Source organism: Zonotrichia leucophrys, chromosome 4, assembly GCF_028769735.1.
Source record: "Zonotrichia leucophrys gambelii isolate GWCS_2022_RI chromosome 4, RI_Zleu_2.0, whole genome shotgun sequence".
Classification (NCBI taxonomy): domain Eukaryota; kingdom Metazoa; phylum Chordata; class Aves; order Passeriformes; family Passerellidae; genus Zonotrichia; species Zonotrichia leucophrys.
In genome coordinates this window covers 398,844-423,301 of record NC_088173.1, presented here as the reverse complement: position 1 = coordinate 423,301, position 24,458 = coordinate 398,844, and the positions used below count along the sequence as shown (strand labels likewise).

At 38.7% G+C, this 24,458-nt stretch overlaps 2 protein-coding genes across 9 annotated transcripts in view; one reads left to right on the top strand and one right to left on the bottom strand.

The window, feature by feature from the left end:
• Window positions 1-1,047: 1,047 nt before the first annotated feature.
• TRMT44 (tRNA methyltransferase 44 homolog) lies at window positions 1,048-22,205 on the bottom strand. Of its 3 annotated transcripts, none has more exons than XM_064710177.1 (12): window positions 21,803-21,915; window positions 21,338-21,525; window positions 19,444-19,561; window positions 18,396-18,615; window positions 17,179-17,247; window positions 14,921-15,028; window positions 13,467-13,538; window positions 10,708-10,814; window positions 9,894-10,077; window positions 8,873-9,263; window positions 7,927-8,043; window positions 1,048-5,492 (listed from the first exon to the last, which is right to left on the bottom strand). In XM_064710177.1, exons 2-12 carry the CDS (start codon window positions 21,429-21,431, stop codon window positions 5,260-5,262), a joined length of 1,713 nt encoding a protein of 570 aa, XP_064566247.1. In that variant the 5' UTR covers window positions 21,432-21,525; window positions 21,803-21,915; the 3' UTR covers window positions 1,048-5,259. The 3 variants fall into 3 exon arrangements, with proteins under 3 accessions (XP_064566247.1, XP_064566245.1, XP_064566246.1); XM_064710176.1 differs by lacking the exon at window positions 21,338-21,525 and adding an exon at window positions 7,728-7,797 and having other exon boundaries at window positions 5,370-5,492; window positions 21,803-22,205; XM_064710175.1 differs by lacking the exon at window positions 21,338-21,525 and having other exon boundaries at window positions 21,803-22,205.
• ACOX3 (acyl-CoA oxidase 3, pristanoyl) overlaps window positions 22,177-24,458 on the top strand; it is a 31,790-nt gene continuing 29,508 nt past the window's right edge. For 2 of the 6 annotated variants that reach the window (XM_064710171.1, XM_064710167.1), the window contains exon 1: window positions 22,177-22,299. The gene's annotated coding sequence lies outside the window, so the exon portion shown is untranslated. Of the gene's footprint in view, window positions 22,828-24,458 lie in introns of all 6 variants that reach the window. The other 4 variants (XM_064710170.1, XM_064710173.1, XM_064710169.1 and 1 more) reach the window with 4 other exon arrangements.

Here is a 24,458-nt window from a genome sequence, read left to right as displayed (position 1 = left end):
TCCAAGCTGAGTCTTCCTCCTTGACTTTTTCCCCTGTGTTTGCAGCATCTGCAAACTTAGTTTTGGCCTGTTTTGGTCCTTTGCACTGCGTTGGATAGAATCCCGGTCCATTTCCTTGTAGTCACTAAAATTCCAAATTTTTTTTTTTTCCTCCTCCAATTGCAGTTCCTTTAATTTCACAACAGTTGTATCTCTTTGTTGATAATGTACATCAACAGCAAGCCTTCTTCCCTTCTTGCTTTTCCATGGCAGGCTTTCCTGAAGGAGTATTTGGATTTTGGTGCAGTTTTCATCTAGTAGTATTGTAAGAGCACCCAGTTAGAATAGGCCTAGGGCAGTGTTTCTGAGAAGGCAAATGAGCACTAACACACACGCTGGAGTTGTGTGTTCACTGAAACCTGTGCCAGCACACAGAGCCCACCAGGAAACACTGCCATGGGAGCACAGAGCTGCTGCACCAGTTCCCACAAGAGAAGTGTGCCAATGCCTCAGAGAAAAACTGTAAGATGCTACTCTCAGTTTCAGCACAACAGCAGAAAATCTTGATTGTGGAAACTATTCTTTGTGCTAATGTGTCAGCATTACATTCTGTGTGAATTCCCAATTAGCCACAATTTTTGTATGAAAATACACTTTCAGTTATATAAACCGAAGTAATGAGCAATAAGAAGAGATATTGTCTAACATCAGTAGATGCCAAATGTTTAGACATTTTAGTGGATACCTGCCTCATTATGTGTTTTAGCTGTGACTTGCCAGGATTGCTACAGATTTTATATTTCATCTCTGTTGATTCTCAAATATCTACCATTACTATGTCCTAAGCAAGGCTATTGATTGCTCAGTCTTGTCTATTTTATAAAAAAAAAGCAAGATTCCTGTTCATAAAAATATGGTAAGATCTCCAAAGATAAAGAGTTAAGGGAGATGTATCTTACTAGGCTTGAGCTGTGTGTGTGCAAACCTCATGAAGTTCAAAAAGTACCGTCTATTCAAACTAGCATTTAAAACTTTAAATCTGAACAAAAAAGCCCCAAAACCCACAAGAAGCAGCCGAATTTTATTACAAAGCATAGCTAGAAACCTGTATTTACTGTCAGCAAGCTGTAAGACTTCCTCAGAAATTGTTCTAAATCTGGGCTAATAATTTGAGTACTGACAGTAATATTGTAAAGAGACAACCCAAATAATACACACAGAGAAAATTTTCTGGTTTGAGGTGTATTAAAAAATCAATTGTTCTACTGAGGCTGTACATATATATCCCATAAATAACAATATAGTCTTGGAATTTGCTGTCAATTAGAGATGAGCAAATAAATACAATCCTTTACTGATGTTTAAGGGCAAAGGCAAACATATATTTCTTTGTTATTGAATTTAGAATATTTCTTCAGCCTTAATGGGACTGCAGCTAATCTACAGATGGAAAGACAAAATCTCTAAATCCCAGAATTCTTAATTGCAATCTGACATCTAACTTCTCTTTATACTCTCACCCACATGAGATATCTACACAGCAAGTATTTAGCCTCTATAAAATAGGCTTCAAATAAAGCTGAATTAACTAATGGGTAGTGATGGTAAAAAACTAAAAGAGTATAATGACAGCATGAACAATTGAAACTTTATGCTTGAATTCCTTGTGGAGCAAGATTTTTTTATAGAGTTGAGCTGATTCTTACTCCACATAGTATTTCATCCATTGCCAAAGCTGTATTAATGCCATTTTAAGGCTGTGGATTACATAGGAAGGAACAAGATAGAGAATTTACATAAAACAGAGCCACTTTATGCTTTCAGCAGTTACTTTCACATAAAACTGTGGAATTATATACGGTTGGCATTTGGATGCAAAAAATGTTCTCTTCCCATTTCTGCAAATGCCAGGGAAGTTTCTGTCATTCCAGGAGATTTGCTGGCTGGCTCTCCACCTGCAAGGATGCCACACATGGAGGGCAACAGCCCTCACACATCTGTACCAGAGCTGAATGCTGGTGAGTTCAGGAACAAAGCCTATGCAGAGGAGGCAGTGTGCAACAGCAGCTATTTTAGTTCTCATAGCATTGCACAAATAAAAATAGTAGTTTTAAAACTAATTCACTAGTCTTATCATGCATGTATTTGCAACTTCAATGAGTCAAGCACATATTTCATTCCTCTTTTAGTGTAAAGAAGGAAAAAAAGCCTCAAAGCCAACCTTTTTTCCAGCTTCTTAACCGTGACTACCTCCAAGCCTACCTAAAAGGCCCCACATGCAAGCTCAGGAAATCTCCCCTTTCAAGTAAACATATCCTACACCAAGGTGCATTATCAGGGTAGACACCTATGACTGGAAAATAATTCAAAGTCTGTTTTTCCTTTTTGCACCATTTGGAAACAATCTCCATCTGGAGACAGCATAAACTTAATTTTACAGGGGTCTCCTCCTCAACAAACACACCAGTATGTTTACCACAATAAATAAGCATCTTGAGATTCTTCTTACTCTGCACATAGCCAAACAAAGGCTAACTCAGGCAACCTCATCCTTTGATTACGCTCAAGTTCACACAATTTCCTCTCTTTTCTCAACTCTTTCCCTCTCAATAGACAAAAACCTTTTCTGATTCTTACAACAGTAACTACTCTATCAGTTGTGTTCCCTTTCTGTGCTGCCCTGTTTCATGGCAGTTGCAGTTTCCCTGAGTTATTCTATTCTTTCCCTTAGTCCAATAACCTTCACTGAACAGCATTCAATGTGCTCCTTTAGGTAATTCACCTCAGGGCACTTCTTTTTTTACTGAAAGGCACAAATTCTGTACTGTCTGTAACACAGCACTGATAAGAGCTGAACTGAGGATGTGATACCAAACACATCACTGCAAACCAGAGCTATGGGAAAGGCTCAGAGCCCACCACAGCTCCTGGCAGTGGTAGGACAGCTACCTGTAGTACTCAGCATATTGGATAACGTGGTACATGATCCATCAGCAAGATGCTGCTGCAATTGTCAGGGTCATTGTGATCTAGCAAGTGCTGCTTCTTTCAAGATCAGAAGAAAAATGCAAAGGAAAAAAGGATAATATACAGCACTTCAGTCAGTTCTTTGGTCCTATCCTGCCAAGAGATTTGGAGCCTGTTTCATCTTCATGCCATGGAGTGCACCCTGCTGCTTGAAGTTAGGGTCCATGGCACTGTTTTGAAAAGTGTTTATGGTGTAATTTTTCATTTTTCCTCTGCTTTGTATTCAATTGTTTCCTTCCTTTCTTGTCCAGATTCCCTGAGCTCTTACAGAGTCCTCACATGGCTTATTCACTCCTACCCCTAGATCTCACTGCACTCACTTTCTGTGTCATTGCACCCACCTCCACATTTCTTCTTTAGCAACTTTCTTCTGTAACCTTCATCTTGCCTTTCTTCAGTAGGTTTTTGCAATCAAAGTCTTGTCTCAGTAGATCAGATGAGTTTCCACACTATCAATGTACCAACTGGGCCAGAACACAAGTCCTTGTCACAACTTGTACAGCACTTATTGAACTTTACAAGTACTTAACAGGTATGAGCTATGACACCAGTTCAATGACTGCCACTGAGTAGTAATTATGTTCACTGGTAAGTTGATAGAATCATAGAATTGGGAAAGATCTCTAAGGTCATTGACTCCAAGCATTTACTCAGCACTGTCAGTTCACCACCCTGTCCCTAAATGCCACACCTACATGTCTTTTAAACACCTCCAGGTGTGGTAGAGTGATTCCACCCTTTCCCTGGGCAGCCTGTTGCAATGCTTGACAAGTCCTTTGGTTTTTCCTCATCTCCAATCTAAACCTTCCCTGGCACAAATTGAAGTAATTTTCTTTCAAGCTGTCACTTGTTACTTGGGAGTATGATCCCTACCTGGCTACAACCTCCTTTCAGGCTGTAGAGTCTAATAAGAGCTCTCTGAGCTTCTTTTTCACCAGGCTAACAAGCCTCAGTTTCTGAGTTGTCCCTCACAGGACATATTCTCTACACCCTTCATCAGCTTCAGTATTCTTCTTAGGATGTGCATTTAAAAGTTAAACCTTTTAAAGAACATATTCTACCAAAGGTGCTAAAAGTTGCTCAAGGTGCTAAGCATTCCTTTGATATCTGATACACAGAAACCTCATCATCCTAATATTATTAAACAGATTTTCTACTTTTACTCCTTACTTTGAAAATAAGTAAAGGCCAGGTTGGATGAGGCTTTGAGGAATCTGTGAAAGATGTTTCTGCCCATGGCAGGGGAGTAGATGATCTTTAAGGTTGCTTACAACACAACTCTTTCTATGCATCTATGATAGTGTGGCCTACAAACCCTTAATAACCTACACCTACATCTGAAGGCCTCCACAGTAATTTCCCAGAAAATTCTTCTTGCAAACCAATTACTTTGAATCAAAATAAAATGCAAGGAAAGGACCATGAAGGGTATTCTATATTATTACTGCATAGTAATTTGGAAAGGAAGCTATCAAGCCACGAAAGAGTGAAATCTCTCCCATTTCTGATTCCAAGACTCCCAAGAGCCACTATGAATTATAAGAAACCATAAATCCTCCTGTTGAGGAACACATTCAGTGCAGGTAGCAAGGTGAGCAGCTGCAGGGTGAACTGCAGGTTGAGCTCTGAGTGGTGGGAGCCCCAGGCCAGAGGCTGAGAAATGCCACCCTTCACATAGGAAAGGGCCTGGGGACCTGTGGCGGCATTGGACACTCAGAGATGAGGCAGGAGCTGAGGATCCCCAGACTTTGTGTGCTGAGCCTGTGAGGGTATAAAAACCCAGGAGTTCCTTTGTACAAAGTCCCTCATCAGAGGCAGCAGCTTGAGCTGTTTTGTTGTTGCGCAAAGTTTAAATTATTTTAAGGATTGAGACCTGTGCCACGGGAAGCCAGGGAGTAAAGGAACCTTGTCTGACTGTGTGAGTGGGGGAGACAAGCAGGACAACCCTGGGCTTGCATTTATATAAGTAGAAAAGTTTAAAAACTTAATTTCTTGGGAAACTCCACATGATCAAGCAAGCTAGACAAGCTGTATATCCAAAAATATATATGTACTTTAGTATACCTATTAGCTGTTAATAAAAAAATAACGAATTAGAAATACAGGAGAACTTGTAAACCAACTGCAAAATAAGATGCACAGAAATGAGGAAAATCCCTCCATATTGTACAGATGTTCACACACTAGGCAGTCCCAAAGTCAATCATAGATTCTCTTATGTACATGAATCTAAACAGAAGTTGCAACATTTTATTACTGTATATGTTTTTTCTTCTTAATCATCTGAGACTGCCTTAGCTCCTCAGTCCCATGGGCATATGGGCAAGCTTCAGAAGGTAAAGAACAACCATCAGGATGATGAATGAAAAACCAACAGAGGCGTGTTTTAAATGCTTCAGCTGAAAGGCGCCGCTTCACTTCAGGTTTAGTTTTACTTGGTGGTTTCTCTTTCCTCCAGTCACGAATATGAACTCTCCCATTCAGAACTAAGATTTAAAAACAAACAAAAATCCAGCTGTTAATAGACATCCATAGTAATTATACTGGAAAAAATTGTAGTGACATTCTGTGAATAAAAAACACTCTACAAATGGATCACTCAGGCAAAACTAGATGAGCCATTTGCACAGAAACAGAAGGAAGTAACAACAGATGACTACAAAGACAATGCAGACACAGTAAAAAGAAGACTTGATTGATTTCCCTGAGAGATGTTTCACTGCGATGCTGAATAGTTTGAGGCACCTTTGCATCATCTTTGTAGACATTTTTTAGCTCATTTTAAATACAGCAGTTGGGATCACTGAGAGTAAAATCATCTGAACTTAGATTGCAAGTTCTAACAAAAGAAGTTTTAACTTCAAGAACTGTAATTCTTCCCATGTTTTTAACTTTATGATTCCACATCTAAAATGTGATTACCAGCAAGTGTCTTCTGCTACTTTCACAGTTCACTGACCCAAAAACACACTGCACCAAGGAGATGACGAGTCTAATCCTTCACGTGAAACAGCACTCAGTTATCATTGGTTAATAAGGATTCAGCACTTTGGGTTTTTTAAATTCATTTTCTGTGTTAGGACCATGAACTGCACACATACACACTTGTGAATCTCTGTCAACTCCTTAAATGAGTAAACAAAACAGATGAAAGGAAGTTAGCCAGAGAGGAAGAAAAAAACAGATGACAAACAACAGTAAAAATGAAGAGGAAAGAATCTGCCACTTTTAAGTTGCCATGTTCTACTTTCATACACTGCTTCAATCACACCTTCTCTCTCAGACACTTGTAGCTTGGGATAGTTAACCAATACCATTCTGCATTCTGATCATTGCTATTCGAAAAGTAACAAGTCCAGTGGAAGTTGAATATCACACAGTCTGCCCTGGATGAATAAATGTCTCCAGGTTTCCTTGTGATACACAGACAGATCTGAACTCATACTAAGCCAATCAAGAAGCAATTTCAGCTGAGCTTCCTCACAAAAGAGGAAGAAAAATTAACACGTATTTATTATCAAACATAATTTTTTCCTAGAAAATCAGTCTTGTATTGGACAAGATACCTGATCTAAAGAAACTGCCACTGATCAATTATTCTAACAACCACTTTCTGTTTGGTGTGTGTGTACATCCATCCGCTACCATGTTTCAAAAGAAAAAAAAAAATCAGTAAAGATGACAAAAGAGCTGTAGCTATGTTCTTCTCTGTCCTCCTGGGCAGGAGCAATGTCCTTGGAGACCACCAGAAGGTTCTTGTTATGGTGACATGCTACTAAGGGAGCAATCAAGTGGTCTCTTCCCAAGCCCTGTGACATAAATTACTGAGATGGTCTGACTTAATCCCAGTCTTCTCTTCACATGTAATGCGCACACGGCCTCCAAGCCCATTTAAGATGCTCATTCCATTTACAATGTAACACATTGCAAAACCTATTTCAGCTATTCCTAATGATAGGAAACCAAATTCAGACATATAAAAAACTCCATGTGACCAACTCTTTTTAATGGATGGTAACTCAGGAGGATTCTATCAGCCAAGTGTACACAAATATTTAGTGGATGCTAAACTTGCTTAAGCTGACCACTGGCAACAAAGAGGTTGCATACTCAGGATCACTTTCCATGGATTAGTTCATCAGTATTTTACAGGAGACATGGAACTGTTAGGACATAACACATTTTGAAATTTGAAACAGCTTTAATACTGATAAAACCTTGAACATCTCGTATTACTGCAAAGCTACATTTTAGTTTTGCAAAACTTCACACTCACAAAAAAGCCCTAAAGCACAAATGACACAAAGCACACTGTCACCACACATTACAACAGGGGAAAAAAAAGCCAAACCCAAAAAACTGCTATAAACAAACTCAACCAGCCATGGAGACTTGCTACTGAGCTCTTTCTGCCATGCTACCACAAACTACACAAACACAAGCTTTATAAACGCATCAAGCCTCACAATTACAGGTTCTTAGGGAGGCTAATTTTGCTTCATGTCAGCATTTACACTTTGGGGCTTGGTGTGGTCAGACTAAGCCTCAGCTAAATGCTTTAGTAATATTGCTCTGTATTTGACAGCCTCAAAACCATCAATATTTCATAGGAAGAAACAAGAATAAGAGGTCAAAGAACAGCGTCAAATCAGCCACCTAAACTAAAGGCTTGTCTTTTCAGATACAGTCAGTGCAGAACACTTTGCTGATAGATGCCTTACCAATCTCAATTCATAAGAGCTTTACTAACAATATCTTGGAGCAATGGGCACATAAAGAATATGCAGTTTTCTGCAAAGATAAAAAAAGCAGTTAAAAAAACCACCAGCATAGTAATTTTTCAGTTAAGTTTAACTGCATATAGAGGAGATAAAATAAATAATTAAGGAGAAAAAAAAACAAAACTCAAAACTCCTTTACCTTCAAATACTTGATGATTGTTCTTGAGTAGTGTCTGCAGGCCTCCATATTCACTTTTCAGCTTTTTTAAAACCTCTTTATCCAAGTGTTCTGCCACTTCTCTCAAAGAAAGGCTTTCTGCAATAAAAAGTGGTAGAATTATTAAAAACTTCTGTATAAAACTATAATACAATTCAACTTCTATATACAGTAATGATTATGAGCAGAGTGTCAGAATTATCTACCAGGACTGCAGCAACTTTTTTCTCACAATATGATGTATGGAATATATTTTACATGCATATTGTAAAACAGCAGCTTTCATTTTACAGGACTCAGGTCAGAATTTCCACAGTAAGACACACTTTTTATTTGCTCTGTTTTTTTTTACAGTAGCATGTAACCCTCATTGCAATAAGAAGTGTTTATAAGCATGTAGTTAGAAGACCCAGTCAGTAACATATGACATACTACAGTGAGTAAATTATAAAAACAGATGGAAGAAAATGGAAAGATGGTAGTAGTCAGATAACTGACTGCTTATACAATTAACAGCAGCTTAACATTCTTTTTGTTCCTAAAACTAAACTAAAAATTCCTAATCATGTTGTAACCTAATGACACTTTGAAGGACTTCTTACAAACTCTTACAGAAGTATAGCAAATTATTATGTTAATATTCTAAACCATAATATTCTCCCTAAATAGGGTAGAGTTGTGGGTTTAGCTGGGTTTGGTTTAATAAAAATTGATTCTATAATAGTATTTAAGTGTAAACCAGGAAAAAAACTCAAACCAATCTCAAAATATTCTTCTACATGCAATAAAACATAGTGGAAAAAAAGCACCTTTGATTGCTACTGTATTGTTCCCAGTGTTTCCTAAAAATCTATTCAAAAACTTGTAAACTTGCTGGAAAAGACATGTTCTGCCAGCTAAAGATAGTGTAAAGGAAAGATAACCTCACCTCCTTGATTCCAGGTATTCATATTTCCACCCTGTTCATCAGAACATGATTTCTGGGGGGCTGCATTTAACAGCAAGTTTGCCACATTGAGAACCACTTCATCTACAAAGTCCCGAGGGAGGGAAGCACAATTTCTGACTTGTTCTACTTTTTCTCTGGGTTGAAATCCAGGCATCCAAATTGTACCAGCTGTCTCAGTCTCATCTTCAGGAGGTTCTGAGCCTGCTTCTTTGCACAGACCACCAGAGTGATGCTCGTGGTTAAATCCAAGCCTTCTGTCACACGTGGCCCCAGCACAGGTGCGACGAGCGTTAATGAACTGCGTTATCTGCTCGTCAACCAGAGCACGTTCTGCAGCTGGATAGCTCCTGCTTTTCCCTACAAAACTGACCTATTGTGGCAGAAACAAGTAAGTCACTATCAGAGTCCTGTATTACACCCAGCCCCACAAACTCCACATGTTTATGTAGTTTCTCACTACTAAAATAAAATCCAATACCAACTCAATGCTCAGGAACACCTGAGGGGTTTTTAATTCCAGTCTTTGAATATTGGTGTCCCAGAAGAAATCCAGTAAACAAATCATAATCACACAGCAAAAATATTGTTCCTGACCCTCAGATTATTTCAAGCTGGACACCTCTTCCCACTCAGAACATTTCACTTTAAATTTCACTGGACAAGAAAAACAGCAATAAGTACAAAAACGTAAGACAGGCAGCTAGAAAAATTAAGGCAAAAAATTAGGTTTTAAGTTTTCCATCATATAGAGTGACATAAGAGAAAATCATGAAACATTTCATTTTTTCCTGTTGTTTTTTTCTTTTTTATAGGGACTGTACCAATAACATTAAGAGTGTAATTCCCAAGAAAACAATGAGTATTTTTAATCTCTTTTTAGAGCATTTTGTATCAAGTAATGAAGCTGACTATAGTCTTATCTTACAACAATAAAAATAAACAAACATCCATACGCTTCAAACAGAGCAGATTTAAGAAAAAAGACAGAGGCCAAAATTACCCTTTTTGTTGATGGAATTCTAAGGCAATCTTCTTCCACATGAAAGCCACACACAAATCCTACTTGGGCAACAAAATCAAGATATTCTCTGTACTGAGTTTTCTTGCATTGTCTTCGGCTGTATTTTCCATGGAAATCAAAGAAGCAGCATGGCAGCACGAAGTAACAACATGAATAGGAAGACCTACAAGAAGGATAACAAACTGCTGAACAGTAAGTTACTTCAGAAAATACAAAAATTTAACAAACAACCTATCAGGTGAAAGCAACAATGGAATTTTTATTAAATACAGAGCTTCATGCAGTAATATTTATAACTTTCTTTTTCAATCAAAAGATTAATTTAGTCACAAATACCATTTCACAAAATGATGCAGCAACCTACTTTGCCAACTTAGTTTGCAGAAGTAAAACCAAATTAATTTTGCTGTTCGTAAAGAGCACAACAGCACGAGGGAAGGCAGAACCATTAGCTTGTATTTACAAGAAAAAAAAAACACAACAAAAAACAATCAACAGCTTCACATAGGAGGAATAAAAAACAGTTTTGGTTTTTGAATTTCAAAAGCAAAATACTGCACTGAATTCTATGAGAAAGTAAATACTGCATCTGCACTTCTCCACAAAAACGCTTTGTAAAAATAATCAACTTGCATCAAAAGCAGCCAGTCTTAAAAGAACAACTGGTGTGGAACCAAAGCTGAGTTTTTATCAAGCCTACATACGTAACTATGGGTGGGGAATGTTTGGGTTTTTTCTGCCAGTTTGTTTTTTTAATTCCTTCCATCCCACTCCCCTCCCTCTGCAAAAATACCTAGCTGCAATTACAGGTATCCACGGTGTTAATTCATCTGAATGGTTTCCTATGAGCCAGTCAGTGTCTGGAAAGAGGTGACTGTCACCTGGAATGATTGTAGCTTCCTAAAAAACAGAACAACACAGCAAGTGAATCCTCTTACAGGTTTCTTTAAAGCATTTTATTTAAAGCACTAAGCAGTAATATCAAGTAATACCAGCTGACAAATACAAGGTGAGTGAGCACCACAGACACCAACAATGTTTTCCTCAGTTGGCAATTTTTTATAGCCACAGAGAAGCAATTAAGCAAAAAACACCCACAAAACATGGGTCAGCAAAACAGTAGAATAGCAACTCTGATTAAGATATCTGGCATTTAAATATATATAAACAAATATCATATACTAAATTATGATTGCTTGCCAATCTCTTTCTATCACTTGTATGCCTGAACTCAGTTTTTCAGAGAGACACTTAATTTGCTGCCTGTAGGACTCACACAGCAATAAATCAGAACACAGCTTCATTGTTATTTTCTCCTCCTTCACAGATGCTGCCCAAATCAAATCCTAGTATACAGAACACCACTCTTCACATGCTATCATTCACATATAATAAAACAATAACAAACAAAAGAAACCAAGAGGATGAATTCTTCATACAGGCTAAATTCAAATACTCTACACTGGCTATAATGTTTATGCCTCACAAATACATTTTCTCACTTTGAACTAAGTTCAGAAGAGAAAGTACTGAAAGATGTTGACACCATGAAAGTAGCCACTCTTTCCTAAAAATATGCATGAACATTAAAATAATTATTGGGCAAATTTGAAAAAAGTTTTAGATTTGAATTTCCACAGTCCTTTAAGCAAAGTTCTAGAATATAGAAAAGATATGTTCTCTTTAAGTTCTCTTTATAAAGTTCTCTCTAAAAGTTCTCTTTATATAGAAAAGATATGTTTTAAGAGCTTAAAATTCACATGTACATGTGAATTTCACATGTAAAGAATAAAATAAAACAAGACCACTAATTAGGTAATTTCAGACTATCTTGGTTACTTTCTAAATCCCTCTTAAGGACCAATATGGTGATTGTTCACTTAAAATTGTTCTCTTTAAATACTACAGTTTATTTGTAGATATGTATAAACATTTCTAGATAACGAATGCAACAAGTTTTTTTGGCAGATTACTGGATGTTAAATTACCAAGGCTTTGGTAAGTGTTTTCTTAAGGTTGATCAAACACAACGCTCATACTTTACATTTCGGTTTTGATCATTCAATTTAGACACAGTATGGATTATCAGTGCCCCACTGCCCATTCTGACAGCCACTCCCAGTCCCATTTGTGTTCACCGTGTCTGACAGCAGTTTGGAAGCACAGAGTGCCACCTGTTCCATCCATTTAGGTTGTTAGAACTGCACTGAACCACACAGGTGGCAACATCTACCCGGCAACTCTGCTGCAAGTAAAGATCAAACCAAAATTAGCTTCAGGGGTAACAACAGGCTGTGGGCAGGTGCTTTTTCCTTCTGTGGCTCCTGTAGCTACATGAGCCTTGCAAAATCATTCCACCCTTCCTGTTCCTGGTCTAACTCCTTCCAGAATCAATCATCACTTTCTTCAGCATATATTTTATGGTTTCTTTCTTTCTAGGCAGAAATAGGAACATGTAACACAAAGAGACAATGCTGTTCATCATGATCAGATGTTACTTAGTAGAGTACAACAGGAATGATGGAGCAGCACAGATTGATGGTCTGGGTTGTCTGTTGAAGCTTTTCAGGAAGATCTGCTTGCAGACTGCAGTAAAGGAACATGGCAGTTTTGGCAACTTGTACCCAAAATGGCAGGGTGGCAAAGAGAAGGCTACCCAACAGTGAAATCTGTGACCTCCCACCTGTGAAAACTGAGGTTCTTTCCTAATTTAATGAGCTAGCATCCTCATTGTTGAATGAACAATTCATAATATATTGAATGAACTTCAAACAACACTACTAGAGAATAACAACAGATGGAAAATTATTTTACTACATTGGGAGGTGACAATTTTGACAGAACAGAGCAAGAAATTTTAGACCTGCAGAACAAAAAACCAGGAACACCTCACCTCTCAAGGGCAACTTCTCATTGGCACCACACTTTAATGAGTATCATATTAACAATGCTTGGAATCAAAGTGAATGTTCCCGTGCTCAAATTGTTCATAAAAACGATAACATGAAACTTGAAATATAATCCCTTTTGCAGACACATTTTGTTCATTTTTGAAGACTTTTATTGCAATTATTTATGTTGCCTCCTTTGAGGTCCAACAATGTTTTCCCCAAAACAGAACATAGTACTAGAAGGTGAGAACCACTTTCAAGCAAGTGATTATCCCAAATTTTGAGTGGCTTTATTATCTTTCATGAACTAGTGGTGCAAACAAAGCTGCTTAATATTGATCATCTGGTAAAAAGAAAGCTTGTTTCATGGTGTGCATGTCTGTACATGCAGTAAGAAATCATGCCAGTGGTTCTTGGCTGAGAAACAAGCAAGTTGCAAATATGCAAGGGTACAACACAATATTTTTCTCATACTTTTCTCCCTTTACAACTTACTCCATCTCCAAGGGATATGGGTAGCAGCATAACAAACCCATGGGTCTCTTTAGACAACTGTGTGTAACCCAGTATGCTTCCTTACACTTGCATCAATACATCCTGAAACAATGAACAAATGAATAAATGTAGAGATCAGTAAGACTGACATACATTTGCATAATACCTCTAAATGCGTCCCTGGTCCATACATGGCCCATATTTTTCTTCTCCTCACATCAATTCCTTTTCCTGGATGCTGAAATATTTGAACAAAAATACTCAATTTAAGTACTACTTTTTTTCAGAAATTTCAAATAGGTTCAGTAAAAGTACATAGTAACTTCAAACATTTCATTCATGTTAAAATTTAGACACATAACAAAAACCAGCTTTGCCATTTCATCTGAATACTTTTATTCCCTTTCTTCGCTTTGAAATATTAAGGGAATAACTAGGAAACCTTAATATATCCGGTTCAAAATTTTACCTGGGCACACCTACTGAGACTGCTCTTGAAAATCTCTATCTCTACAAATGTAAAAACAGAGGTGTTGTTTTTTGGTTTGTTTGTTTTTAAAATATCAAAGCCTTTCACAAGTTGAGTACTGCAGCATCCACAGAGCTCAAAGAAAAATGCTACTCTAAGCAGTCCCTAGTGGAGGGACCTTTCAGCTACTGAAACCCAAACAGTTTTTTCCCCTGTCTGATTTAAAGGGAAGAGGAAATAGACTGGAAACTAAAACAAGAAATGAAGAATGTGTAGTATTTGAAATCCAAGAATCTCGTGCGGAACTAAGAAAAATCAATTACTAAAAAAGTCTCATAAAACTCTCATACATGATTTTTTGGACAGCCAATGTTTGTCAGCACTGCAGGAATGACTGACTGATTGAAAAATCCACATGGAAAACAGCAGCTAATGTTACACAAAAGTTTTCTGGCACACAAGAATAGAAACTTTGTGCTAGGAGAACTTGGAACATTTCCCTACTCCCCCACTGATGTCTCTTTATCTAATAAGAGATATTCATTTCCTCTATAAATTTCCCCATGTTGCCCAAAAGTGGAAAATGCAATTTTCTGAAGCAGACAGACCCACCTTCAATGGGTTTTGTTTAGTTTCACTGTTCTGTCATTGCTATTTCAGAAACCGTGCCTCAACAAACTGAATTATGCTGTTGCTACATTTTTACTCCAAAAAGTACAGTATGCTGTTAGGCATTTTTAATTAAGAAATCTCAGGACTGCTTTCAAAGATATAGAAAAACATTTTGTGACATCACAAGTAGAATTCAGTTCGGATAAAAATAAGTTCACGAACACATCTTGTGAGAGGTATGTCGAAATTTCACATTCCTTTCTGCATAACTAAAGTACTCCATTACATTTTCTTTTTCCTTTTAGTTTCTTACCTGAGAAAAAATAGCCCTCAATTTAAATTAAATACACTAACTAAGATAAATAAACGAATGATCTAATCCTCTGGTAGGATTTTCTGTTAGCAACTAGAGTGACAAAATCCAGTTTTAGCAACATGAATTAATTTATTTTGGCTATTTGCATGCCAAATAAAAGGAAAGCATAACAAGAATACTGACACTAGTTTTTAATAATTATTTTTTAAATCATTCTATTTACCCCTTCGTTGTTTAGAATATGAACCAGCAAACCATTTCCACATCCAAGATCTACAAATGACTGCTTCTTGGTCAGCCCTTTTTCTTTTCTCTCTTCTTCCCAAAGAATCTAAGAAGAGTAAACAAAACATATTAGGCTTCTGCTCTCAAGTTTCCCTATAAGAAACCTTATTGAACGTTATTTGAGATGAAAAAGGAAACCTGGAAATGCAGATTTGACAGAAAACATTCATTGCACTCACAGGTGAAATAAATTTAGAGAAAAAAAAGGAAAACCTAAAAAAATCCCAAAACAAAACAAAAAAACCCCCACCAAAACAGAAACCCACTGTTTATAGAGTGAAACAAGAATTATTTTGCAAAATATCAATAATTTTCTAAATGCTAAGCACATCCTCCACTCTGTTTTGAGTAATCAGGAGTTGAAATTAATCAGGGCTTTACAACTCTGGGCTAGAATGAACATAAATGTAAAATAAATTGCTGAAACCATGGATGCAAGAGCAGAACAGTGGAAAGCAAGGGAAGTATCAACTCAAGTTCATCAGTGTCTCTGCAAGAACACCACAGATACATTTCTATTCACGGTATTAAAGAAAGTATTGACGGCAGAGCTGAAAATAAACCCCAAAATATTCTTTGTAATCACTTAGTGATATACTGGTACATGTACCATCCCTTTTACTGAACAAAGCAACAGCGTTACCCAGCAAGGTACCTGCCCCAAATTCTACACCAGCTAAGGGGCCCCAAAGCATTTAAGAAATTCTAGTCCCTGATCTGTACATAAGTAGTTACTTTTACACAGATATAGAATCCATAATTAATAAGTGGCTGTTTCTCTGCAGAGTATGCATTAACCTCCACCATTTTCCAACTCTTTTTCCTTCAATGAGAAATTAGAGATCACACATTTGTAACTCTGCACTCTGATTTTCACTATGACTACCAAAAATCTTGAAGAGTACTTAACTATGAAAATAAGTATTTGTAACACTGTCAGTTTTGCTAGAAGGAAAAAAGCTCAAGATCAACACAGCCTGCTAATCTCATGGATTATGGTTTTAGATTTCCCAATCATTGCACTGTGCCACTAGGCAGTATGCAGAAATCCCTAATTACCTCCTTCACAGATCCCACCCATGCCCCAATTCCTGCAGAGGTTTTACAATGCAACAGCGATGCCCTTGGCCATGCTCCTGCACAGCGAGTGATGTCAACAGGATTGGAAAATAAAATGAGGTCACACACACAGATGCCATTAACCCATAAAAACTTTACACTGGACCTACTTTTCCTTAGAAAATCACCTGTGGAATGTACTTCTTAACAGTGACTATCATATACCATCAAATAATACCTGAACATTTTGCAGCAGGTTAGGTAATTAATGCCATACTTTAAGTTTTCATTTACATAAGCTGCATATTGAATGACTTAAATAACTCTCTGAAAACTACTGCTATATTAGCCAAAACACAACCACTGTAAACCAACAATTACAGGTATAAAAATGCTATCACTCTAGAATTTTCTTGTGGCTACAACTAAACTCCTAATTTTCAACACTGAATATTAAAATGGTGGTAAAAATGGTAAAGATGAGTCTATTATATAGCTCTTTCCACAAGCCAGTATCTAAGGTTGAAGGTTAAATACCTAATTAACAAAATTAAATAGTCCTCAATGAGTACTATAAATGAGCTAACTTACTCAGAAATACTGATTTAGGTAAGATGCTACAAGTATAGTTCAAATATAGACATGTTCTTACCATACCCTGGATGGAAAACAAAAATATGTGCCTGCCTTTTAAAAACCTGATGTTTCTAAGAATTGCAGGCAGCAGAATTTTCATAGAATCTCAAGCAGATAGATGCTTGAGAAAATTGCACCAAGCATTTATCTGAACTTCTAGCATCTGCAGTTGACCTTATTACACTTGAAGATGGGATTTGAGCTGAAATTTTATAGAGAAAAGGCATAGCAGTAAAAAACACTACGTATTTATTTGTTCATAATATAAAATGAACAAGTAATAGAAAAATTTATAAAACAATCAATCCTAATCTCCAATTGATTCAATTTATCACTTCTACAATAGTGCTTTTGACTGACAAATTTCCTGTGAGAGAAGACTGCAAATCTTCATCATATTTACAAAGTTTTTGTTTACCTCTAAAATGATCTTCTTTAGAGAGGTTCTATTATCATGAAATATAACCTTACTGCATATTATTAGGTAAAGCAGTTCCCTACCAGCAAGTAAGTGGCAATGGCAACATCTTCATAGACAAATTTCTCAGGATCTGTCACTTCAGGCCACACCTTCAGGAAAAAAAAAAATAGAATGAAAAAATAGATAAAAATTTATTTTCTGCATCATCTGAAATAACCTTAAAAATGTTGAGACACAGCAATTTGGATACCTATTCACTTCAGTAGGTTTCTGGACTTCTGGACAGAACTTCAGGACTTTCTGAACAGATTTTGGACTTTAACCTCATTAAAATATACCCAGAGAATATAAAGACTGTTTGATTCAACCAAACAATAAAGTTTCTATGAACATTTTGGCTCCACATGTGCAGGTCACAAGAAAACAGCTGCATGTGTTCTGTAACAGACCATATATCTTTAGCTTAACTTTCTCACAGAAAAAAAAAATCTTCTCTATACCTCTGCAACACTGAGAACACGAACATTTGTAAATTTCTTTTCACAAGGAAAAGACCTGGAATTATCCTGGCACAACAGAACGTGAAGAATCAAAATCTGAAGTAGGAAGACAGAAAGTTAAGTATTATTCCTAAGCGTTACTTTGTAAACAAAGAATTGAAACAATAACTAAAATGCTCAACAGCAGCAATTCCACTACAGAACTCAAGACTGAATTATTGCCTTACCCAAAACTCAAATTCTCCTCTGCTTTGTAACAGTAAAACATTTCAGCATTTTCACTGTATGTTTTACAAAAGCATTGGCCAATTTTTTGTTTGCAGCTAGAGCCGAGTTTGCAAGAATACAGACATTACTTCATACAGCACTCTGTTGCTCTTCAGGATCTCCAGGATAAGAAAAACAAAATTACAACACTGCTCCTCTAATTCAAACACATATTAAGATAGTATCCAAAGGTTTGGGGGAAGGAGGTGTTTTATTTATGCCTTCTAAAATGTGGATTTCTATTTATTCCACTGACCTACTTCTTCCTTTTTATCACAAGCGATACATCCAAAATATCCAAGTATTTATTGGGAATTTGGCTCTAAATCCTGCTTTTCCAATTAAGTTTGTGCAAGGACTGAACTGCTGTATTCTCTGTATTTGCCAAAAAAAACCCCAAAACACAAAACTGAAAAACATACATTATAATTCAATGGCTTCTTTAATTAAAAAAAAAATGAAATAAGCAGCTTCATTACACAAAGAAAAAAAATAAGGACAACATTACTGCATTTACTGCTTGAACTTACCTTTACCATCTCTTTGTACTTTTCTTTGAGGTCCTGATAAACCTTGCTGTATTTTGCTACTGAAATGAGGGAGAGTGTACTTTTAAACTCACTAGGTTTTTGCTCCACAGACCATTTAGCCAGTTTGAACAAAAGTTCATTTCCAAGCCACGCTAGTTTGGGGTACACAATTCCATCTGAAAACCAATCTTCTGGAAATGGAGCTACAACAGATATAGACCTTAAAAACAAACAAAAAAACAACTTAGTATAAATACAGCATTTCATTATTTCAGCTATCTCAAGGACAGAGAAAACAAGGATGAAGTTGAGAAAACCAGCAGATCAGGGATATAAAACTAGACTGGAGAATAAGTAAATATGTAGAGAAATAATAAACCAATGAAATTACTGAATAATGGAACAGTTTCCTCTGAATTTTGTTAGCTCCCAATTCAATCACAGTACATAAGAGTCCAGCCTGCATTTAACACAATAAATGAGGGCTCACAGATGATGAGCAACCTGACCTCACAAGACAGCCAAACACTAAACAATGAAAGTCAACTTCTCAAATTCCTGAAAAATAACAGGCAAAATTAAGAGAAAAATACACCCATTATCACAACTCATTATTTTCATCATCTCTAACATTATTCAGATTTTGTTAGAGCATCCCTGGATGCTCAGGACCAAACTGACTGCTCTACATTTCAATGACTAAAGCTCAGGCACTCACAGCCACTGTGGTTTGAGCCTCCCCTTAGTGACACCCACAGACCCACAGGCACTATTACATCCTCGTGATCACAAGAGGCATATTTTTCCTAAATCACACAAAGGTACAGTCAATCTTTGCATTCAAAGGTGAAACAAGTTTGTTTTACATGATTCTGGGTATTGTAGATGTTTCTTTTTAGAGAACACTGCACTCACATCATACCACTACTGTAATTTACTAATCAAGCAGAAAATTATAAAATCTAAATTGCCTACATAGCAATACTAAACCATTGTGTGACTCTTGCAATAACTTACTGTTTGCTTCCTCTCCTCACTCCCCACTTACCATTCCTCATCTTTTATGTGTTTAAGTTGAATTTGATAAATATTGCACTTTTTAACGAGGTATTTTCCTTCACTGTTTTCCTCCAAAGGCAGAAAGGTCACAGTTCCATTGTGAACATCTGAAAAGATATGCAAATAAGGGTTTATTATTCCATGGTGCAGCCCACCCTGGTTAGCACCAAAATGAACTTCTGCCTGCAAACCACTGAGGCAAGATCTAAAACAACAGAGAAAGGAGCACAATGCCAGGAATATCTGTTTCTTGGTGTTCCTGGCTTCTGAAACTACTGGATGATTTGAATTCTCCAAATTTAGCATTCTATGGCATGATGCTCCCAAAATATCAAGGGCTGACTAGGAGTATTCATTCTCATCACACCTATTTTAATAAAGTAAAAACTAAACAATAAGATTTTTCTAGTATATTAATATCCCACAGCAAATCCAGAGTCCTGGGAAGCAGGTGTATATGCAGTATTACTTCCTCTAAAAATTAAAAAAATCTTTTTAGCTATTGTTTACCTAGGGTGACTTCTTCAGAATAACTTCTCAAGTTCTCAGTTTTGAAAATGTCTTTTTAATTACCATCAAAACAAATCTTCTTGCAAGTAAAAATGCTACACTGGCTACATAATCAATTTTCAATGGACTCCAAAATCTTCTGAGTTAGACAAGAATTAATTAGCAATAGAGTAAATGTTAAGTTCTGCTACCTTGTCCTATCCTTAGCAATTCCACTTCTAACAGTTTTTAATTGTAAAAAAAATAATTATAAAAATCTCCTAGGCTTTTTCTTAGAGATACACTCTATAGATGCAGCTCAGGAGCATCTTCCCTTAGCATCAAAAGAAAAAATAAATCAAAACTGCAACATATAATATTTTTTTAAAGGCATCTATTTTTTGAAGGCATCAGGTAAGAATCAAAGGCCTCAAGAACACCCCAAGTGTGCCCCATAAATGACTATCAGTCTTTTTGACTTGTAAATTGAGCTGGACTTCTTTTTCTTTCTGGACTTCTGATTCTTTCCAAAACACTACTACTAGAATTTAATCCATACCACAGCTTTCCAAAATTTAGCTAAAAATGGTGTCAAGTTCTACCCTATGCAAGTTTATTTATATTAGCAGGATTTATTGGGGCATTTTACCATCATACAGAGAAAAATCACCACAAAGCAAAACAAAAACAAACAAAAAAACCTCACACATACAAAAACATTAAAAAAAACCCAACAAAAACCAACAAATCGAGATTCTTTCTTAATGTGAAAAACACTAATGACTTGTTTTTAAATTTTTAAAAGTTTAATAGTAATAAAATGGTTATAAAAATAGCAGTATAATTAGAGTAATAATAATTTGGATAATCTGGATTAGGACAATATGAGACAACAGAAACAAATGGTTACGGACACCTGGGTACCTTTTTCTGGGCAACCTAAGCCTGAACAAGGACACCCGTTAACAGAGGATTAACCCTTAAAAACAATAATTTGTTACATATTTATACACATCATACATAATGCATAAGTTCTATTCAAACAAAGGATTTTGTCTGGTCAGTATCAACTTTTTTTTTTTAACGGCATCTTCACGCTTCAGAAAAGCAGGAAGAAATAAATTTCTTCTGATAAAAGAGTAATAAATTCTCTTTCTCTGAAAGATTTAGGTGTCTTGTGGCTGCTATTTCGCTGCGAGTCCTTTCTTCAAAGAAAAGTATCATCTTACATAAAATAATTTCTATTTTAACATTGTGTTATAACTCTGTTTAATACAGCATAATTTTCTAACATAACACATATAACATTCATTTTAATATTTGCGAAAAGCCAATCATAAAGCATGCATCCTTCACATGAAGCAATACTAAACATGAAGAAAGTCAATACAGACACTTGTACTTGGCCAGGCAGGTGGGAGAGCAGCCTGCTCTGCTCAGAAATTCCGCATTTCCCAACACTGCAGTCACTCCTGGCAAAGCTGTCATCAGGCCTGCACTGTGAGCGTGGGCAGCAGCTCCTGAGTGCCACAGCTCCCTGCCCTCTGCAATTTGTATTTCAATGCTGAAACTTTAATGCTTCCTGGCGCAACAACGAAAGGTAAAAAATAAACCCCAGGTACACGATAGGGACAAAAATCCACCATCGTTCCCACAAACAGGGGGGGAAAAAAGGGCGTTTCTCTCATGTGCGAGACAAACTCTGAGGGGACAGGTCCGCGACAGCTCCAGCCCCAGCCCCAGCCCCAGCCCCAGCTCCAGCCCCAGCCCCAGCTCCAGCTCCAGCCCCAGCTCCAGCCCCAGCCCCAGCCCCAGCCCCAGCCCCAGCCCCTCACAGCCCCCAGCGCCGCCCCGCTCACCTTGCACCGCCAGCTCCCGGGCCGGGGGCGCGGCGGGGCGGCCCCGGGGCAGCAGCGTCCTCAGCACGGCGCGGAGCCCGCCGGGCCCGCCCCAGGCCACGAGGGGCGGCGGCAGAGCCAGCTGGCCCCGCACCTCCCTCCAGAGCCGGCCCAGCTCCGCGGCCCCCGCCGTTCGCCCCTCCTGCCCGCCGTCGCCCCCGTTTGCCCCCGCAGTGACGATGGAGGGCGATATCTCCCCGCCCTCGCCGAGCGGCACCGTCCCCTCCGCCTGGACAGCGGCGCCGCTCAGTCTCCTGTTGGCCACCTGCGGCTTCTCCAGCCACACGTGCACGGCCGCCCAGAAGCCGCCGGGCAGCGCGGCGCCGCCGGGGTCCCGCACGGCCGCCGTCCCCACCGGCCCCATCCGCCGCCCGCTGCCGCCGCCGCCGCGTCAGGAGGCGGAGCGCGTCGCAGGCTGCTCCCGTCAGTTGCCGAGGCGGAGACGGCGCCGGCCGCAGGTTCGTACCGCGTCCCCTGGCCCCCGCCTGTGGGTGGCTCTGAGGCTCCGAGTGCCGCAAGAGACCGCTGCGGTGCCGTCCTGCGGCTGAAAACGCGAGGAGCTGCCGGCAGGGCGTGAGGCTGGAGGGTCGTCACGGCATGTGCTGCTGTGTTTAGGGAAGGTCTGTGCCGCTCGCTGTGACAGCTGCGTGAAAACGCTCCGGAGGGCAAACTCCACACCGGGACGGCTGACTGTCACCGGACAGTCAGCCCGGCCCATCAGGGAGACAGCTCGGTACACCGTTTTTAGCAGATAACAGCACATTGTGTGGTGTGGGTTTGCCGTGTCTGAGCAGGAGCCGTGCCCCGCCGTGAATTCGGGCCGCTCGAACAGCGGCCGTGCCGTGAGCCCGCACGGAAGCGGTCCGTGCCCTGCCCGGGGGTGTCCTGCTCTGGGCCCCTGCCAGCAGCAGATTGCTCGGAAAGGCAGAGCCGCTAGAAAAGAAAATAAAGTAAAACACCGGTTATATCATCTCTTAGCCGTGAGGGTACAGTATCATTATTCTTGACAGCTACCAAGTGTCTGAGCTGTGTCATTATTACGTGAGATAGTTGAGGATAGTACCCTGCAAACTGTCCTTTGCCTTCTGATTTGTGACCCGTTTTTGGTGCCCGGGTGTGAATTTGAATTACTAGCAGGAGCGCTTTCCATGGAAAAAGGTTTCCAACCCAACATGTTGCAGTGAAACAGCAGCAGTTCTTTTCAAATTGAAAATAATGTGGTTTTTACTTCCACCGTCACACACGTTTCAAAATTTCAGAGCAAGGCTGAAATTAACGCTGAAGTTATTCTTTAGGACAGCCCGTTGTTACTTTCCTATTGCAACTACCTGTTTTGATTTCTTAATTAGGTTTTGAAACTGTTGACTTGGAGCCAAATTGTATTAAACCATTGCATGAAGTCAGAAAATTTATAGTATATTTTATGTACAGAACGCTATTTTAAATGAACTCTTAGGTTTTCTCATTTGGGTAATATTGCTGATTTGCAATGTAAATAAAGTTAGATGCAGTAGCTGCAGTATTGCAATGTAATTTTTTCTCTTTTATGCGTGAAAAGCCTATTTTCCAATTACAAGTGTAAAGCCTATTAGAATTGTAGTATCTGTTTATTTGGCTGGAGGTTGAAACACTTTCTCAATGTCCTTTTTGTTATTTTATATTTTCTTTCTTTCCAAACCTGTTGCGCAGTACTGGAGCTACCTGCATCTTCCTAGAACTGATTTGGAAGTCACATGCAGAAATACTATCCTGCTGTTCCCTTCTACTGTGCTTGCACTGTTCAGAGCTAGAGCATGACCTCCATAAAAGAATAAGGTTGAAAGAAAAGAGAGGTATCACGGAGATATATCAAGATGATGGAGGGAGGAAAGGTGTTGAAAAGGCAGGCTGCTGCAGTAGTTTCTATACTTCATTATATTCAAAGTTTGTAGTGAGCCCTTGGCCAGCCCTGGGCCAGGATGTCGTGCCTGTATCTCTGAGCTGCTTCTTTCAGCCAGTCCTTCTGCTGCCCTGTCCAGTGGTTTCTGCTCCCTCCAGGCACAGCAGAGATCTCTGCCCTGTGTGATGATGAGCAGCAGAGGGCTCTCCAGCACCAGCTTCTGGAAGCAGCAGAGGATCAGCCTCTATTTCTTTGGGCCAGGTTCTAATGGAAGGCACAATTCTCCTCTCTCTCCCGAACCAGTGCAGTTGCACCTCCTGACAGGGAAATCCTGCAGGGTCTGTGCAGTTCTGTAGTGCTCTTGCCTGACCCATAGATGCACACAAAGTTGCCAGCAGACTTCATGGGGCCTTACTGCATTTGCTGTTTAAGACATGCTATTTTCTCACTTTTATCACCCTCTTTCTTAATACACAATATGGTGATAACCAGTGTTGTCCCTGTTTCATTTTTAGCTCATATTTTAATAACAAAGATGATGTAATTCGTTTACATTGGGTCAAAGGCATTTTTTCTTTTTCTTTGTATCAAGCCAGTTGAATTAGAAAAGGGGAAGGACAAGATTTTAGTTGCCTCTGCAGTGCTGTACTCATACATTTAAACAAATCCATGGATTTAATTAAACAACTCTTTTAATTTCTTTTTATAACTACAAAGGCGATATCTGTGGTGCTTCAG

Bases quoted from the DNA above. Each gene is read 5' to 3' on its own strand.
- TRMT44 (XM_064710175.1), bottom strand. From the start codon at position 22,205: ATGGGGCCGGTGGGGACGGCGGCCGTGCGGGACCCCGGCGGCGCCGCG. The intron at 17,248-18,395 runs GTAAGTTCAAGC...TTTTTCCTGAAG, and splicing joins AGTACAAAGAGATGGTAAAG to GTGTGGCCTGAAGTGACAGA. The intron at 15,029-17,178 runs GTAGGGAACTGC...TACTCTTCTTAG, and splicing joins CCATTGCCACTTACTTGCTG to ATTCTTTGGGAAGAAGAGAG.